At 40.2% G+C, this 20,130-nt stretch overlaps 1 protein-coding gene across 1 annotated transcript in view; it reads right to left on the bottom strand.

Annotated features, from left to right (window-relative positions):
• The window catches only part of C5 (complement C5), a 99,493-nt gene that overhangs the window by 9,284 nt on the left and 70,079 nt on the right, over positions 1 to 20,130 (bottom strand). Inside the window, exons 27-36 of the mRNA XM_008055730.1 lie at positions 18,990 to 19,085; positions 16,896 to 17,067; positions 13,796 to 14,001; positions 11,875 to 12,027; positions 9,103 to 9,165; positions 7,334 to 7,415; positions 5,839 to 5,896; positions 1,698 to 1,800; positions 1,434 to 1,508; positions 1,211 to 1,316 (exon numbers count right to left, since the gene is read on the bottom strand). Of these exons, the coding sequence (XP_008053921.1) occupies positions 1,211 to 1,316; positions 1,434 to 1,508; positions 1,698 to 1,800; positions 5,839 to 5,896; positions 7,334 to 7,415; positions 9,103 to 9,165; positions 11,875 to 12,027; positions 13,796 to 14,001; positions 16,896 to 17,067; positions 18,990 to 19,085 (1,114 nt within the window). The remainder of the gene's footprint in view (positions 1 to 1,210; positions 1,317 to 1,433; positions 1,509 to 1,697; positions 1,801 to 5,838; positions 5,897 to 7,333; positions 7,416 to 9,102; positions 9,166 to 11,874; positions 12,028 to 13,795; positions 14,002 to 16,895; positions 17,068 to 18,989; positions 19,086 to 20,130) is intronic.

Here is a 20,130-nt window from a genome sequence, read left to right as displayed (position 1 = left end):
TCATTTCTCAGCATGAAAATACATGATGTTTCCATAAGGAAAATAAATTATGTTATATGAGGATCTATTGAAAGAATTGTAATTGTTCAGGCTGGACAATAGAATAAAAGCACATATATGCTCAAGGGAAAGAGTGACTAGGTATCTTCTATGTGATTTTGGAGTATAAAACTAGAATGAATGAATGTATGCCAGAGTTTGGTTTTTCTAACAGGTAGAACTGCCCAAGGTGAAGTCATCTGTCTTGTGAACAAATAAGATCTCTCTGATCATTTAATATTCTCAGAAGTGGCTGAGTAGTCAAATATAGGACCACTCATTCAACAAATACTTATTGGGGCCGGGTGCAGTGGTTCATGCCTGTAATTACAGGACATTGGGAGGCCATGGCAGGCGGACTGCTTGAGCCCAGGAGTTCGAGACTAGCCTGGGTTACCTAGTAAAACCTCATCTCTACAAAAAAATTTTAAAAATTAGCTGGTCATGGTGGCATAGCCTGTATTCCAACTACTCAGGATGCTGGGGTAGGAGGATCTCCTGAGCCTGGGAGTTTGGGGCTGCCATGAGCTGTGATCATCATGATCATGCCACTACACTCCAGCCTGGCTGACAGAGTGAGACCCTGTCTCAAACAGCAACAAACAACAACAACATCAAAAACCTAGAATAAAATACTTACTGAGTTCACATTATATACCTAACACTGTGTTAGATTCTAGGGACACAAGAATGAAAGCATTCTGGGACTGGTGAGAAAGACATACAGACAATTACAATGCAATGTGACAGCTGCTAGGATAGAACTATCTATAAGATGTAATGCAAATATAGATGGGGTGGAAGTTTTTCTTGGAGGATTATAAAAATAAAGTGGCCTTTCCTAAAAAGGAGAGATGGAATGAATACAAAAAGTGAACAACACAGATAAACACAAGGCAAAGAATTTTAAAGTTGGTGGCAATATAATCCAGGTAACTTAAAAATGAAGAAACTGAGAACTGAGAGGTGAAGTGATTTGCTCAGTGTCAAGAAGTAGCTTGGGTATAGCAGTTTGGATGCAGTAGTTTGGATGTTCAAGTTGGGAATTTTATGAAGAGTGGTCTCTAAGAGAGGCAATATATAAAATTTACAAGACTCTAATGGATTTCTAAATGCTCTGTAAAGAACACAAAGCAGTCTTCTGAAGACATTTTAGAGCAGAGTTGATTACCTGGTCTGTGGTATTCATACACTGAGAAAGTAGCAGGACTAAGAAACCCAACTTCAAAAAGTTCAAATATCCGGAATCGAACACATAGGAAATCATTGGAGGGAATCTGTTGGACAAATTCAAGGGTTTAAGAAAGTGATGGGAGAGAAGATATGCATGATATGCTAGCCTGTAAATTTTGAATGGTAATAGTAAAGGAAGAATGGTAGGAGTTGGGGCTTACCGAATTCAACTGTAGAATAACATGTCCATCTTTGATCTGGTAATCAGTTAATAGTTGATCCACCCCTTCCACAAGCTGTGGGAGGAAAGAAAAAGGTCTGAATTTAATTTCATTATTTTGTTCAGAGGTGTTCAGCTGTTGCTGAGATGTAAAGTCATAGGGATGTGACCCACTATTCAAAAAAGATGAAGAGCAATTTGGCTATCACATAATTCAGAAAAGAAAATAAAGCATGTACAATACTATTTAAAAGAAAACACTTACAGCTTTTAAGTCATCTTCATTTGCACCGATTCCAGTAGGCAAAGAGATATCCATCACTGCATGGGAGGATCCAGACGATGATTCTCTACTGCTGGGCTTGTAACTAAAATAAGTAGGAGATTAGGAAATGTAATAAATAAATGAATAAGATTCTTTAAGAAAGAACCCTATTTCTTAGTAGACCTTAATTTTTAAATTTGTCTCCATTTATTTGCTTCTGTATGTTACATGGGTTATAACCTCTGAATTTTAAAGTTGCAAGAGATCTTTGGGTCATTTATTCTTTTTCTTCACTTGACCAATAGTCTCAATGGACCACTATTCTGGGGAAACCAAGGATGAGAGTAAGGCACTCGTTCAAGGTCATATGGCTAGTTCATGCAGCACTGCATATGAATCTAGTTCTTCTGATTCTTGCTTTAGTCCTTTTTCTAATGAAGCATATCCAAAGCAGAAAATTAGCTGTATATTGAAAAGAGACTTAATAAACATGTCAAGAAAAAGCTGGAAGAAAATATATGAAAATATTAGTAGCTACTTTCCCTGAATAGTGTGATTATCCTTTTTCTTTTTCATGCTTTTTTGTATTTTCTAAATTTTTCACAACAGATGCTTTATTTAAAGAATAGTGTTTTAAGGACTATCTGTTGTCTAGGAATTGTGCTAGTAGGAAGTTAAGGAGAAATGCAAAGGGAGTAAAATTGAAGTTTTTGTTGTTGTTGTTGCTGTTTTTTTATAAGAGAGAAAAGAACACAGAAATGGGGAATCAGGAAACTTGGGTTTTATCCCAGTTCTGCTGAGAGATTTCCATAAATCATTTCTCCTTTCTAAGTTCATTTTCTTATTTGTAAAGTTATGTGTGAAGAAGTATAAATTTGTGTTTTAAATTTATCTTTTTAATTCCAAGACTTTGTTTTTGGGGGTAGAGGCTTGGAGCTACCATTCAAGTTGGAGAACTTTAAAGAGAGACCATGTGGTGGGGCCGAGACAGGGGCTCGGCAGGGGGAGTGTGGCTCTACAAAAGTTGATTTCAGTTTCCAGCCTCACCTCAAGGTGCTTGACAGGCAGCTGGGTATTTGTGAGTGGAGCTTGGAAGAACAGTCAAGATTAAAGGAAGAAACTGGAAGATAGCTTCATAAGGGGGAAAATGAATTGATCTCACCTACATGGATGAGTATTAGTGAAACAGGAGATATTTTGCAAGCTATTTTCCTCAATCACACCTCATAGAGCATACATAAAACAGTCCTTATTAGAACTTTTAGATGTCATGTTTACCACAATAATTAAAACTATTGTAATATCTCTGACTCATAACAATTTGACCCCATCCTTCACCAAGTTCACAATTTAAAACAGAATATAAGTCATCTTGGAACTGTAATGTGACATCTGAACATCTCCCTAATCAGAGGGTAGCTGCAGAGAACTCTTGCTCACAGATGCAAATACTTTGTCAACAGGATGGAGAAGGGCCTCCTGAGTGGAGAGTGTCTATGAAAAGGTTGCTGGAGACTTGATGACTGGTTGCCATGGAGACTGTTTCAATGGTGGAACAGAAATTCTCCTTTCAAGAAGTCTTTTGCCTGCTGCCAAAACCAGCAACCTTCCCCAAAGGCATTTTGTTGCGAGAGAAATGAAATCCTTTTTTCCTTTCTTATGAATACAACAGAGAGGTTGTAAAAAGCTAAATACACGAAAGAGACCTTCTGAACACAGCAACTGCGTGCTGGCATTTCTTAATCAGGAGAGAGAGTATTTAAAGGCAAATAATTTCTTACATGAATAAGAACTACACAGTTACTTTGGAATTTACCCAACCCAGCTTCAGTGTCACAGGGCCAAAAGCATGTTCCACCCGCCTTTTTGGAACATTCTGTCCCCAATTTGTAAAAACCAAAGGATAGAACATTCAATATTGCGTTTCTACTTGCTTTCTTTTGTATATTGACAATCTGGAATTAAGTCTTCTGTCAAGAAAGTCAAATGAATGAGTTTTTTATAAGAGCTTTTTCATAAGAGTCTTTTTATATATAAGCAGAGTTGTGGACAATTAGAACTGGCAGAAACTTCAAGATAAGCTAATGCAATATCTTTGCTTTACAGATGAGGCCCAGAGAAGTAAGCTGATTTGCTAAGGCCACTTGAGTACTTACTGGCAGGGTCTATCCCACAGGCGTCCTACCCTCCTATCAGAGAGCCAGCCCTTCTGGATGACCCCAGATACCTCCCATTCACTGAGTCTAGCTCCGCTCACATTTCTGTGTGACAGCTGTTATGGATTTAAACATAACTGTGATCATGCCCCTCCCCAGCCGATAGGTACCCAAGAGCAGAAATGGCAGTTAGGAGGAGGAAGTTGGGTGGAGAAAGGAAAAGGCCTTAACGGAAAGACATCAGGGAATGAGGAAAGATGTTTGAGCAGGACAGAGAGCATGGGTTGGCCAAGGAAGGAAACAGGATAATGCTTGAAGGAAGGAATGCTAATGAGGAAGCTAGTAGGTCTTAACAGTGAAGAAATCCCAAGAAGAGAATGATTGGGCTTGAGACCACCAACAAGGTTGGGGCACAACTGGTTGAGGAGAAGGCAGAGAAGCATCTGTTCCTTGGGATCAGGGTCTCAGATTATACCGATTGAAAGACGTGTTTAGATATTGGATTGAGCATCAGGGTTTGGGGATTTGAGCCCCTGGCTCTGCCTCTGCAAGAACTTGACAGGTGACTTTACCTCTTTGGGTCTCAATTTGTTTATTTATAAAATAGGGGAATAACTCTGCATTCCTAAAGTCTCTTTCAGCTCTAATCTTTTACATAACCCTATTGAATTTCCAAGTTATCTATACTGAGTACTTTGATTCACATGAGATTATGAGTGAAAATAGCAAAATGCCATCCTTAGATATCAATGCTATTGGCAACACAAAAGGTTAAGAAGACAGAACACAACAGGAGGGATTGAAGGGTAATGGAAAGAATAGGAAAGAAGTCTGTGAACTGTTTCACTCTGTGTAATCACCAAAGCCAAAAATGTCTGCGCATTTAAAAAAACCCTACACTCCCACAAACATTTTAGGATGGTGGCCTGTGGTAAGCAGAATCATGACCCCCAAGGATATCCACATTCTAATTCCCTGAATCTGTGAATGTGTTACCTCATGTGGCAAAAGGAACTTTTCAGCTTAAAAGTCTGAGATAGAGAGATTATTTTGTATTATCTGGGTAGGCCCAGTATAATCACAAGGGTCTTCCTGTAGGAGAAAAACAGTAGAACCCAAGAAGGAGATGATGGAAGAGCAAGGAGTCACAGTCAGAGAGGGAGAGGGGGAGAGAGAGAGAGAGAGAGAGAGAGAGAGAGAGAGAGAGAGAGAGAGAAAGAGAGAGAGACTGGAAGATGCCGTAATGCTGGCATGGAAGACAGAGGAAGGAGCTGTAAGCAAAGGAAAACAGGCAGCCTTTAGAATATGGAAAAGGCAAGGAAATTGATTCTCCTCTAGAGCTTCCAGGGGAAGCCCTGCCAACCGCTTAATTTTATGACTTCTGACCTTCAGAATTATAAGATAATATATCTGCGTTGTTTTAGGTCATTAAGTTTACAAAACATTGTTACCTAGCAACAATAGGAAACTAACACAATGGCCAAGTTAGGCCTCTGTATTTAGTCAGCAGGAGGTTAAACATCAATGGTTCTCAGCCCTGGCTACCATTAGCATGGCTTCTGGGGGTGAAGTCTGAGCTTTGGACAGTTCCAAAAGCTCTCCAGCTGTCTTCAGTGTGTCACCTGAGTTGAGAACCACTGTCTGATAATGACCAGGGATTTTGTTGGGTACATGTGATTTTTTTAAAAGTAAGAGACTAGGAGCTTCTTATGAGAGAATCCTTTGTATTTTCTTTTCCTAATACTTATATCACATCTCTACCCTTTTGAATGACAGAAAGATTAATATTATACTGTTTGCAAAAGCAAAACTGTTCTTTATTTAAGTATCTATTTAAGAATACTGTTATGTTCTCCATTAAAAAACTCAACAATTTTGTATCTTCTGGGTATGTTACAAATCAAAAATATGCAAAAAAAAAAAAATAGTGCTATAACAAAAGTGAGACCTTGAAATATGTACCCCCTTTGTGGAAACGGGCTCACCTGGCACATGCTACTATGCGTTTGTAATCCGAGCCACCATAGCCTCTGTAGCTGGATGCTGGTCCACACAACAAACAAACAAAGAAATATGAGAGTTAACTGTTCGCAGTTGTTTTGGAACTTGTCAGAACAGAATCATTAAGGAGCAAGTCTCTGAACATACTTAAAAATGACTTGTGATTTGGAAGTTGGCATTTTTGTTGACTTGGAAATTCATGGCTACTGATAACACCAACAAAGAACTTATAATTTAAGGTAGAAGTCATTTAAGATAAATATGTAAGGGTAATATGTTTGGGAGATGTTGGAGGGAGACAGAGCAGATGTCTGGATTTCTTGATAGTTGGGAAGTTTCATTTAAGAACAGGCTTCAGCACCACAGAGGGAAGATATTAGGGCAGAGGCAGCAGCATTCGTGCTGAGCCTGGGGACAATGGTGACAGGAGGATGACTGGAGTGGACAAGTGGATTTGCTTTTGGATTGGGAAAGCAGAGCCAATCAGCAGAGGGATGTGAACATTACAGGTTTAAAAAAAAGGGGGGTGGGTGCTGGGCTCAGTAGCTCAGTCTGTAATCCCAGCACTTTGGGAGGGCAAGGTGAGTGGATTGCCTGAGCCCGTGGGTTCAAGACCAGCCCGGGCAACTTGGCAAGACCTCATCTCTACAATAATCAAAAATAAGCCGGATGTGGTAGCACGCTCCTGTAGTTCTGGCTACTTGGAAGGTTGAGGCAGAAGGATCACCAGAGCCCAGCAGGTCGACGCTGGGGTGGCCGTGAGTGTGCCTCTGCACTCCAGCCTGGGTGACGGAGTGAGACTCCAACTCAAAAAAAAAAAAAAAAAAGAGGGTTAGGGACACATTTAAAGGAAAGATTGTAAGTACTGGAGAGACCAAGTTAATGAAGCTGGCAAAATGTGCTTTGCTGGACCCCTCAGAATACAGAAAGGCTAAGGGATGGAAAACCAACATGGTTGTAAGAGAATTCAGCGTCCTGAACTAGAACATAACACAAAAGTAATATAAATCCAAGGTTCTGGAATTAGACCTCTCTGTCTTTACAACTAGTTACACTCTTTAAAAGTAACATAGTTAGTCAAAACACCCTCTTGATCAATAGCAAATACATTTAGCTTACTTATTGCTATTTAATATTAGTTTCCAACTATTTAAAAAATTTTTAAAAAATAGAAACAGAGTCATGCTATATTGTCCAGGTTGGTCTTTGAACTCCTGGCCTCAAGCGATCCTCCAGCCTCGGCTCCCAAAGTGCTGGGATTACAGGCATGAGCCACTGTGTGTGACCAGTTTTCAAGTCTTATTAAAGAGTTACATCTATTATAATAAATGGCAGTAATGTTCACTTGGCTGTCAACCTGCTAAAGAATTTGATGAAGACATTTTGGTTTTTGAGTAGGCACATTTTCCTAATCAGGGAAGCTCTCTATTTAACATTCTTAGTTTAGCCAAAATTATAGTATAAATCATACTATTGTACCTTCAATCTCCTGGGTATCAATTTTCAAATAAAAGCTGCAAACTTCCTCAGAGGTACTGGTTTTGTGAACTACAGTTTTTACCTACATTGGAAAAAGTAAGAAAGAAGATTCTATTTAAAACGGGAAAGTGAAAAAGGTGTTATGGCAGCACTGCCACTGCAAATGGAATGCTTAAAGTATCATTTTCATATTCCTACAAATGGTGTACATAAATGACTCATTTTTCCAGCAGCTGGACTTTCAGCAAACTCCACAGTCTGAAACAAAGCTGAGCATCCCAAAGTAAGCAAAAAAAGAAGAAGAAGAAGAAAAAAAAGACTTCTGATCAGTCAGAATTTTGTTCCAAATCCCATGTGGTCAAATCTGAGCACTTTATGCTGTGGGAGAGTTCCCAAGGCTCTCGTCCTTGAGCCTGTACACTTTAATTTACATATAACCTTACAAGTTACTCTCAGTTCACAAACCATCATAGAAAACAACACATTATAGGTGTGTGTAGATGGGCAGGGATGCTGCCAGAAGTAGGTATGTCATTATTTATTTATTTACTTGAGTTGGAGTCTCACTCTGTCACCCAGGCTGGTGGCAGTGGCACGATCATGGCTCACAGCAGCCTCAACTTTCTAAGCTCAGGCGATCCTCCTGCTTCAACCTTGAATAACTGGGTTTACAGGCACATGCCACCACATCTGACTGGTTTTTGATTTTTTGTAGAGATAAGATCTCGCCATGTTGCCCAGGCTGGCCTTGAACTCCTGGGCTCAGGCACTCCTTTCATCTTGGCCTCCCAAAGTGGTGGGATTACAGGCATGAGCCACCACACCCGGCAGAAGTAGGCATATTGAAAGCAACCAGAAGTGACAGAAAAATAGACAATCCACTCTCCCCATGCAATCTTATATATGGTCCTTGAAGGAATACATGTACTAAAGAAAAAAGCATGACTAAGCCGGGCTCAGTGGCTCAGCCTGTAATCCCGCAGCCCTGGGAGGCTGAGGTGAGTGGATTGCCTGAGCCCGCGGGGTCAAGACTCGCCTGGGCAACTTGGTGAGACCTCATCTCTGCAATAAATCAAAAAATTAGCCGGGTGTGGTAGCACGTGCCTGTAGTTCCAGCTACTTGGAAGGCTGAGGCGGAAGGATCGCCGGAGCCCAGCAGGTCGAGGCTGCGGTCGCCGGGAGCAGCCACTGCACTCCAGTCTGGGCAACAGAATGAGACTCCAACTCAAAAAAAAAAAAAAAAAAAAAAACATGATTGAAATCATCAATAGAATGTTAATTTATGCTCAGAACATGCAGTTTAAAAGTGCATGGATATACATATACAGCTTAGAAAAATTTGCAGCTGCCAAGTGGTTAAAATAGAGAAACTTAAGTCTTTACATCTTTGCATATAATGCATCAATCCCCAAAGATGCTAGATAAATGAGATATGACTATTGCTAATGAAAGAAGACATACATACACATTTGCATATACATATATACACACATTTATGTGTATATACATATATGATCATTCAAGTTATATACCTATATAAAATTATATATATAATTTCTGCGAATAAACAGAATGTATAATACAAGGACTAACATAGTTATTTTAAAAAATAAATTGTGAGGACAGTTACAAAGATTGCCAGAAATTTTTGCCTTAGTCATGATTACTAAGTCCAGATTTCTGTGACTTTGTGGCAAAGTCCCTGGTTTTTATGTTACCTAGTACAAAATAGACACATGACTCCCTGCTGGCCTCAATTAAATACTCACATGTACCATAGCCAAGCCACTGCTGTATCCTGTGCTGACGACAAGGTCATCATTGAGAGGTACCTGGAAAGGTGGATAGAGAAACCGTACTCTCTTTTGTTATTTGATAGGGAAGATAGAGCAATAAAAAGAGTGGGCTGATCCCTACCAGCCTCCTCTCTCAGAAGGCTCAGGAGAGCAAATGGGTAAGACATTGATGATTCTATGCCCACAGAAGGCACTAAAAAATGTGGCCGCTTTCCCCTTCCCTTCTACATGGAAATGAGAAATCTGAGATCTGTGGGAGCCAACATGTCAGAGGTGACTTTTGGTTACATTTTCATTTAGACATAGCTATGACAAAACTGGATCTTCATCTCCCTTGCCAACCGAATAAATTCCTTTTGGTGACTGGCTCTTGTGTCTCAGTGGAGATTGTCCTCATTAGCACTGAGAGGGGGAACCTCCACATAACTGTAACTCCAGAGTGGGTGTAGTCTATCTTTGGCTCTCTCTGACTTCTCCCTTTACATCCCTCTTCCACCTCTTGATGGCTCATCTCTTCCACAGGTCACTGGCCTTTGTTTGTGGAAACCCCGCACCCAAAACCACTAGCACCTCACCCAGACCCTTAGTTGCTGCTGCTCTTTTCCCCCCACTCGGCTAGGAGGAAAGTGAAGATGAACTGAGTTATGAAATTCTCTTTTCTAGAGAAACTCTACCATCCAAATGCTCCCTGATTTTGGAAAGTATGGGAGAGAGGATTTCGAGCAAGGGACCTGAGAATACTCCACGTCTGCAGCCTCCCATTCATTCTTTTGGCCTAGCACACTCATGCCAAAGGGGATTCGGCGTGCATTAAAGTGTGTCACTTCTTCTTTCAAATGCTAGTAGACATAGGAGAACCAATCGACTTTCTTGTTCTCTCTGATGGAATATAGCAGCATTTGCCAGAAAATGAGTGCCTTGAGATGATGCTGCATGAGAAAAGGCATCTATGGAAAATAAGTTTGGGAAATGGTATGCACTGTGCCCTGCCTCTGCCCCTTTGTTTCCCCTCAGAGTCACCACACTTAGTCACATGCATATTAAAGGACAGGGGGATCCTGAATTAAAGAACTTGTTAACTTCATTAAACTAGGTGCTTATTCACCCACTTACTATTCTTTTATGTGACACATTTCGGAAAACGTTGGAGTAGAAAATTCCATACTAGATAATAACAGTCCAGGTTTCACATGGAGCCAGCAATCTGGGATGAGGTTCAGATTATTTTAAGATGTCAAGAGGCCCCTTATAGCATTACCACTCTAGAGAAAAAGAATTTCAACCACCTCATAAGGCCTACCATGCCCTCAGGCCAAGAGCTTAGAATGTGAATCTGGTGAATTCTAAATGCTCCCAGGGAAAGGAGACACATTTCCAAAGCACAAATGCCTGCAGAGGCCCAGGCACAGAGCAAGTATGGATTTAAATGCATATGCACACACTACGTGACTGGTGGGGATTGCAGCAAAGGAATCCCGAGGCCGATTCCCAGGAAGGCATGCCGATGCTCAGAGTCCTGTTGTCAGATCTTATGTTTTTTCAAGGTAAGTTGGGAATCAGATTTTTCTTTCAAACCTCTGGATCTTTAAATGTTGGCATATATCTATGTCTATGTCTATATTCATATCCATGTCTTTTAAAAATTTTTTACTATGGGCCACCAGTTTGCACTTTTAAATTTTATTTCTCATGCCTATTTACAAATACTGATTTGTGGAGTATGTAGACAATCAAGATTATTTCCAGTTATTTGTGTATTTAAATATTCTTAAAAATAATATAAACATTCTAATTAAAAATATCTATTAGCAGCTGCGTACAGGCAGCTAATATTAATGTAGGACCTAGTTTTTCTAATGTGTCTTTTTCTTTGGGAAATTCTCATAAGTCATCAAAGTTTTCACTTTTAAAAAACCAGCAGTAGCAAAGGACATGGGGCAAGGAGTTGGGAAACCTAAAAGCCATTTCCAACCTGGTTACAGTCGGCAGACACCCAAACATGTCTCCTGTCTCTCTATACCGCTGTGTGTGCTGTTATCTATGTCTAAAATATTCTTCACTTTTCTTCACCTGGCTAACTTATTCTGATTTTTCCAATTTAACCCACACATCTGGACACATTTAACTCCCACCTTTCAGCCTTGATCTGGAGGGAGGTCCCCCATGTACTTCTATGTACCCCTCAAGACTCTTATTTTTTGCTCTTTGTTTAAATGACAATCTTTCTCCAGCACACAGGCTCTTGGTGTTCTGCTTTGAATCCCAAGTGTCCACGATATAGCAGGAACCCCTGCTTAGGACATAGCAGGCACTCAACATATGTTCAAGTAATGAATAAATACATTTGTAAAATAAGGGTAGAACAGATTATTTCTTTTCTTTTCTTTTCTCTTTTTTTTGAGTCTGAGTCTCACTCTGTCACCCAGGCTGAGGTGCAGTGGCACGTTGTTCCCAGCCACCGCAGCTCGACTTGCTGGGCTCAGGCTGTCCTTCTGTCTCAGCTTTCCAGGTAGCTGGAACCACAGGCATGCGCCACCACGCCCGGATAACTTTTTGATTTATTGTAGAGACAAGGTCTCGCCATGTTGCTCAGGCTGGTTTTGAATCCATGAGCTCATACAATCCTCTCACCTCCACCTCCCAAAGTCCTGGGATTACAGGTTTGAGCCACCGTGCCCAGCCAGAACAGATTATTTCAATGATCCCATCTAATTGAAAAATGCTACCAAAAAATTATTCATTTACCTCTATTGGCCGCCCAAGGAAATTCGTCTCTGTCACCTTATAATGATGGAAGTCACCTTTGTGTTTGTAAGAGACATTGATATCCATATTCAAGTGGAGTTGCTTTATTGCGAGTGAATATTCTGTCAGGCCCTCGATGGCATTAATTGTGTCCTATCAACAATCAGCAAGACACAAAAATATATTTAGTAGGGCAGCATTATCTGGAGATGAAACTCCAGCTGACTGAGAGAAACTGATTCTGGCCCCCAGTATGGAAATGGAAGGAAGGCCTCTCCCTCCTCAATAAGGAATTTGCTGTTAGTAGGGATAGGAAGGAAGTGTGGCCTCAGATCTGGGTCCTCTACATATTCTGCACGTGTACCTCAGGCAAGTCACTCTTTGCCTAATGCCTTCGACTTTTTGCATGATGATCTCTTTCTTATTCTTTAGTCTCAGTTTAAGTATCTCCATAGTGAGGCCATAAAATCCCCTTTCCTATTATTCTCTGTTTTGATGTTCTGCTTCTGCCCTTTATAGCATTCATCTCAGTTTGTAATACTTTTACTTATAGTTTATTGTTGGCATCCCCACCTCCGTGATATAAGATTCATGAGGCAAGTAGATACTATATAATTCTTGGTGCCTACTATGGTGTGAATGTGTCCCCCAAAGTTCATGGGCTGGAAACTTGTTCCCCAATGTGGCAATGTTGGGAGGTAGAGCCCAATGGGAAGTGTTTGGGTCATAGGGACAACCTTCATGAATGAATTAATGTTGTTATTGCTGGAGTGGGTTTGTTATCAAGGGATGAGTTTGCACAACCCCTATTTGCCTTCTCTTTGCCCTTCCACCATGGAATGATGCAGCAAAAATGGCTTCACCAGATGATGGCCCCTCAACCTTGGACTTTCTGTCCTCCAGAACAATGACATAATAAATGTCTGTTCATTATAAACAATTTGATCCGTGGTATTCTATTATAGCAACATACAATGGACTAAGACAATACCCTTTGCATTTAGTAGGTACATAAGTATTTGTTGAAGGAATGAAATGAACTGTGTCTTTCTGGACCACATCTTCCTCATCTACAAAATCAGGAAATGTGACTAGATCATGGCCACTCTCTCTGCCTATGTCGAGGGCAGCCAATGCTAATCAATAGGGTATTCTTTTCTGTTGAGCCTACAATTGTACCCAAGATGAAACTCATTAGATGATCACTAAATTAATAGTGAAGGACTACTCTACCTCTAAATTTTAAATATATAGATATACACACTCTGTTATTAAACATCCAGGTAATAGAGGCAATGTTAACATTTGAGCTAAACTGAATATATAATATGAACTGGATTATACCACTACATAACAATTAGTTATAACATAAAATATATGTATTCAAATGAGTTTACATTGATAGATTAACATAGAATGATCAGTATATTTTTCACTTTTTATTTATTTTTTGGGGGAAGGGAGTATCAGTACCTTTGTCTACATGGCAACGACTATTATATAGGATGTGACATAATTGCTGATAACCTTACTAGATTTTCTTTTTTTTTTTCTTTGAAATATGTGGGGTACAATTCAGGGTTAGGTATACAAATGTTCATTGTGCACGTACCCTTGTTAGATTTTCATGATGATAAAGTATCATAAAGGAAATACTGAACTAGAGTCAGGAGACTTGAGTTCTGATTTTGCCTCTGCCACTAGCTCCCTGAATGAACCTCCTGGGCTCATTTCCTCCTCTGTATAATAAGGGTATCAATGCAGAAAACTTCTAGGGGGTCCTTCAGTTCTAGACATTTATTCATATCTGTGCCATGTTCACTTGGTGGACAGAAGCACGGAGGCCAGAGCGAGTGTGGAATGTGTGGTATGGGAGAAAATAAAAATGTCTACAGGATGAAACACGACAGAAAGATGTTACCTGGGTTGAATAAAAGCCACCTCCATGCCTCTGTTCTTCGGATAGCCACTTGATGATTGGTTTAACATAATTCATATCTTTCAAGTTCAGACTGGCAAGTAAAGCATAGGCAGTAGCCTCCACCATATGTGCCGTGCCAGTGTTAGGCACAGCGCTATCTTTTTGTAGAATATCATCTTTCCAAAAACGATAAATGGGTGGGTTACCTAAACATCCACAAATTACCTGAATTAGTATAATTGAAAACGTGAATTGACATAGCAATTCTAGTGGGTATTTTACGGTTTTCCAGTTTCTAGAAGCTGCTTACTTTTTGTTGCTGTTGTTAGAAGAACTTCCTGAAGACAACCAATACAAAGATCACCTAATACAGTGCTACTTGTCTTCACAGGTTAAGCATCCCTGGCCCAATAATTCCAAAACTTGAAATGCCTCAAATCTTAAAGTTTTTCAGAGCGGACATGGTGTCACAAGTGGAAAATTCCACCCCGACCTCATGTGATGGTTTGCAGTAAAAATGTAACCAAAACTTTGTTTCATGCACAAAATTATTAAAAATACTGTATAGGTCGGGCTCGGTGGCTCAGCCTGTAATCCCGTGCCTTGGGAGGCTGAGGTGAGTGGATTGCCTGAGCCCGCGGGTTCGAGACCCGCCCGGGTAACTTGGCGAGACCTCATCTTTACAATAAATCAAAAAATTAGCCGGGCGTGATAACGTGCGCCTGTAGTTCCAGCTACTGGAAGGCTGAGGCGGAAGGATCGCCGGAGCCCAGCAGGTCGAGGTTGCGGTGGCCGGGAGCGGCCACTGCACTCCAGTCTGGGCGACAGAAAAAAAAAAAAAAAATACTGTATAGAATTACCTTCAGCTTATGTGTACAAGGTGTATAAGAAACATGAATGAATTTCATGAATGAATTTCCTGTTTAGAATTGAGTCCCATCCCCCAAAATCTCATTATGTATGTGCAAATATTCCAAAATCCAAAAAAAATCCCAGAAATCAGAAATACTGGTTCCAAGCATTTTGGATAAGGAATACTCATCCTGTATTTTACAAGGTCCCCATGTGCAAAGGAGAGGTAGTCTAGTAGAGTGGAAAGTGCAATAAACTGGGAATTGGTAGAACCAGGTTCTAGTCTCTCTTCTGCTATTAACTGACCATGTTGACTTGGGCAAATTCCTTTAGTTCTGTGAGGTTCAGTTTCCTAATACCTACAGTGTAGACAATACTATCGTCCATGCAGTGAAACTCAAATGAGATGCTAAATGTAAAAGTTTCTGTAAACCAGAAAGTACCATGCATATACAAAGAATTATTGTTATTGTTATTGACACTTTAAAAAAATAAGTTGGAGAACTTTTCTCCCTGCTGGAAAAAACACACCCTGGAAATTATGACATCATACCCAAAGCCTTAGGTTTAGTGTTTGATGTTTCCTCCCAATTTAAAGCACTAAAGACAATTTCATACATGCAGCACTTTTCATAAATTAGGTTCTAAATTATATTTGTTATTGCTCTAGCAATTTAAACTTATTACCTTAAACCCTTTTTGGATCAATTTTTTTTTTTAAACCAGTAAAGCATATTTGGAAATCATTTTTGAAGGTTAGTCAAAATTTTGATGTTTATGTTTGCCATTCATAACTACATTATTTGCATGACCTTAAATAAAATACTTTCCCTTCCTCTCTGACACTCAGATTTTCTGTATTTAAAAGGAAGGGTTTAGTTTGGATTTTAAAAGAAACTCCCAGCTAAACATTATTTGACTTGTTAAGTTCCCTTCTAGCTCTTAAATTCTATGATTTTACAATCCATATCTCATAATACCCAAGGCATTTCTTTTGTGTTATTTTTGAAGTCTCATGTAGTGGTTTTGAGGTATATGTTAAAATTTAGTTCTTTTTAAATGATGACAGAAATCAAGTTTTATAGATCATCATAAATCTCAGGAATATTTGTAAAACTCTTAGAAAACCTCAGCCAGGAGAGGGCTCAGAAGTACCCAGTCATGCCAATGATGGCTGCTACTCTCTTGCTATTCTTTCTCTATACCTACATGAAGTAGTGTCTTTATTTTTCCACAGCAAAATGCTTTTTATAGCAAACCTGACAACATATAAGCCAGGTCATGCACTCCTGAGTTCAAAATCCCCTTCTCACTCAAAGCTGAAGTTAAAGCACTGGGGCTCCCTCTGGCCCCCACCAGCTTCATGTGAAGGAGACATAGGCACCCCTTGCTCTAGGTGGAAGCAGCCCTAAATCAGGGTATGCGGCTGGGGGACTGAAGTATGGGCTGGATTTCACCCTCAATTCACTTGCTTGCTTGGGGACTTTGTCCACTGCACAACTGTGTGCAGAAGCCCCAGAGTCCCCGTAATGATCGCTAATGTCCTTCATGAACTTCCCTTGCTCTAGCACTTTTCTTCCCTGACTTCACTTTCTAACTGCTCATCCCACTTCTCTGCAGTCACACTGGCTTCCTTGCCATTCTGGGAGCACCAGGTATGGCCATACCTCAAGACATTCGCATGTGCTGTTTCTCCACCAGGAACACCCTTCTGGGTAGCCACAGGACTTGCTTTTTCACCCCCTTTGAGGTCTCGACACAAGCACCATCTTCTCAGTGGAACTTAAGCTCAGTCACTTTGTCTAAAATTATAACCCACCACTTCACCTTATCTCCTTTCCCCTGCTTTATTTTTCTTCATGTCAGCCATCACAAACCTATTCACAAAGTTTTACTTATTTATCATGCTTGTCTCCTCTCAACGAGAATGTGAGTTTCATGAAGGCCTGGATATTTTTAGATCTGTTTTGTTTGCTACTTTAACCCCAGAGCCTGGAACACTGCCTGGTACATAGGAGGTATTCATGGGATACTCCTTTTATATTTGTTGAGTAAAGGAACGAATATTTGCTGAATGAGCGAATGAATAATAACACTTACACTGTATTACATTGTGTGTGATGATTTGTTCCTTGAGGGCAGGAACTGTGTCCTACTTGACTTTGTATGTCACCAGCTGCTTCCCAGAATTAGCAGACTCTATGAGCTTAGTAAACACTTGCTGTATACATGTATGGAAAAGTCATACCTTTAACTGAAGCTTCCCTCTTCAAGGCTGAAATAATTAAACGAAACTGTGGGTGAGTTTTATCTCCCAGGGAAAGAGCATAAGCAGCAATGGCCAGTGTAAAGGTGCTCTGGGCCGGGAGGGTATTTTCAAGAAGAAAGGTGTCAGCTTTAGTTACAGCTGTATTGATTTTCTGGAAACAAAAACAGGAGACACTTAAGCTTCTTTGTCAAGCATCAACCTATCAATGACATGAACCTCCCTCAGGTTGCACCACCCCAGGGTAGGCAAGGTGAAGGGTGGAAAGAGGATGATCTAATGGACGTGGATGGCATGCCAGCAAAGCAAGTCCCTCCAAGAGAAGGAACGGAGCATAATTTCAGAAGGGATAAAAGGGACAGAGTGGTTGTCCAAATCATGGTCAACTTTTTTGCGTCTAAATTCTCACCTCTCTTTTAGAGGTTTTGTACCTTTCGTTTCTGAGTCCAACGTCAGACCTAGCCTCCTGGAAGAGGCACCGAGTGTAGATTTAACTTTCATTATTCCCTCTCAACATAGCTAGGATAGGCTATACATTCAGATGGAATTATACTTAAAAAAAAAAACAAAAACCATAAATAGCAGACAAAGAGCTAAGTTGCCAAAGTACTTTTCTTTCTTTCTTTTTTCTTTTTTTGAGTCAAGATCTCACTTAATTGCCCAGGCTGGAGTGCAGTGGCACTGTCACGACTCACTGTAGCCTCGACCTCCTGGATCAGGTGATCCTTCTGCCTCAGCCTCCTGAGTAACTGAAACTATAGGTATGTACCACCATGCCCAACTTATTTTCTGATGTCTTTGTAGAGACAAGGACTCACTATGTTGCCCAGGCTGGTCTTGAACTCCTGGGCTCTAGTAATCCTCCTGCCTCGTCCTCCCAAAATGCCGGGATTACAGGCATAAGCCACCATGCCCAGCCCCAAAGTACTTTTTGATCCTAAGATCCTAAGAATTTCTGGAAAAATAGTCTCAATGAATAGTCCTGACATCAGCAGAATATGAAGGGGAGACCCCCGAAAACCTGGAATTATCTTTTTAGAGGGAAGACCCCTTGTAGTACAGTCTTTCCCTGCTAGGTAATTGTTCTAGGAACATATCAACATCAGTGTACCAACTAGTGTTGTTGTGAGAGGCTGTGTTCAGCTTCAGTGAATTTATTATTTTTTTTGAGATTCTTTCAACGGGTTTGCCCATTTCATGATTTATGAATGTATCTGCCGATACCATGCTGAGTGCTCAGTAGTTTTTTACCCAAAACAGCATAACCTGGTACTCTACCCTCCTTATTCATCCACTATTGCCCCAGTAACTTTTTTGTTTGTTTGTTTCCCCAGATGAAAAAGTCCCCAAAGGGAAACGTTTTGTGGATGCGAAAGAGGTGAAACAAAAAACGGCAGAAGCACTAAACAACATCAAAATTGATGAATTAAAAAACTGCTTTGAGGGGGGACACTTTATCAACAAGGGTACCTGCATAATGAACATCTGTATACCCAACCCTGAATTGTACCCCACATCTTTAAAATAAAAAAGTTAAAAGTAAAAAAAAAAAAAATGGCTTTGAGCAGTAGAAAAAGCATCTTGATAGATGGATCAAACAGAGAATATTTTGAAGGTAACTGAAGTTTAAACATGTAAGAGTAAACACACAATTTTTAAATAAATAAATTCCATTTTGGGAGGATCCCTCCGGTATATGTAGTCAAATTTAGCAGAGGTAAGAGAGGGAAGCTGAGGGCATTGGGTCATTCTCCCATCACAATCTCAGTTATTGGTTCTAGACCCGTCTCCACAACTTGGTAGCCTGTGACACTGGGCAATGAATTTCACCTTACTTACAGGCCTCAGCTTTCTCAACTGTCAACAAGTAAGTTGGATTAAATGGTCTTTGCTAACATAGTTCTGAAATCCTTTGATTCTGGAGTTAAAGTTATTTTCAAGCAATGTGAAAAGAAGGAACAGAAGCTTTTAAGTATCTTCTGATGGGTGGCCCCTCTAAATTTGGTACAGAAACAGCTGATGGGTGCCGGAGAAAGAAAACTCTTACTTACTGTCAGAAAGAAAACTCTTACTTACCGTCAGAGAGCAGATATGAAAAGCCTTTCTAATTCCAATCACACTAAAGGCTGTAAGATATAAACTCTTCTCTCGGGCTTCAGCAGGCAACGTACCCTAAAAATAAGCAGTGTTTTAAAGGAGAGCAAAAAGGTGTCTTAAGGTGAAATGACCTGTTTCTTGTCTCTTTTTGAGCCCTATCTCCCTCTCCTTCCCTTTGTGCACTGCTGTTGGACTGCTTCCTGTTTCTCAGTAAGTTCTGGGTCTTTCTCACCTTCACTTGCCTGTCTCCCTACCCTCAACCCCCTAGCCTCACTTTATACTTCTTCACCATGTTCAAATTCTCCCCTCCTTCAAGACCCTGTTAAAATGCCACCTGCTCTATGACGCACTATTTGGTCTCTGCTCTCCCAGATTTTTCTCCGTAGGGTAGTGATATTCCAGTGCAGTGCTTTAAAGGATGTCGGTGATACCTACCCACGGCTCTAGTTTTATTTCATGCCACTCATCCTCTAGCTCTCGGGTCCCAGCTCCTTGAATGAACCATCCTCTCTCTTCCAATTCAAAATGCCAGGCATAACAAGTATATGAAAAAATGCTCAACATCACTAATCGTCAGGGAAATGCAAATCAAAACCACAGTGAGCTACCACGTCACACCTGTGAGGATGACTATTATCAAAAAGATAAGAGATAAATGTTGGCAAGGACGTGGGAAAAAGGGAACCACTGTACACCATGGGCAGGGATGTAGATTAGTACAACCACTACAGAAAACATCATGGAGGGTCCTCAAAAAATTAAAAGAAGAACTAGTGTATGATCCAGCAATTCTACTTCTGGGCGTGAATCCAAAGGAAATAAAATCAGCATGTTGAAGAGATATCTGCACTCCAACACTAAATATATCAGGTAATTTACTGAATGCAGTACTGAAAGTGAAACAGAATGAATGCATGGGTACACGAAATACGGTTTCTACTAATATATATCACTTTTGTACCATTGTAAAGTTGGGGACTATCTGTATTTTATAATTCAAGCTTGTACATACATGCTAATCTAAACACACTGTCACACTTTTAAATAAATCAACTCTAATCTCTTTTATTAACAGAATACAAATAGGGTCCCATCTTTTTTTTTTTTTTTTTTTTTTTTG

Source organism: Carlito syrichta, unplaced genomic scaffold (genome assembly GCF_000164805.1).
Source record: "Carlito syrichta isolate Samal-C Ts95f unplaced genomic scaffold, Tarsius_syrichta-2.0.1 Scaffold82277, whole genome shotgun sequence".
Taxonomy (NCBI): Eukaryota; Metazoa; Chordata; class Mammalia; order Primates; family Tarsiidae; genus Carlito; species Carlito syrichta.
This window is presented reverse-complemented; position numbering and strand designations above follow the sequence as displayed.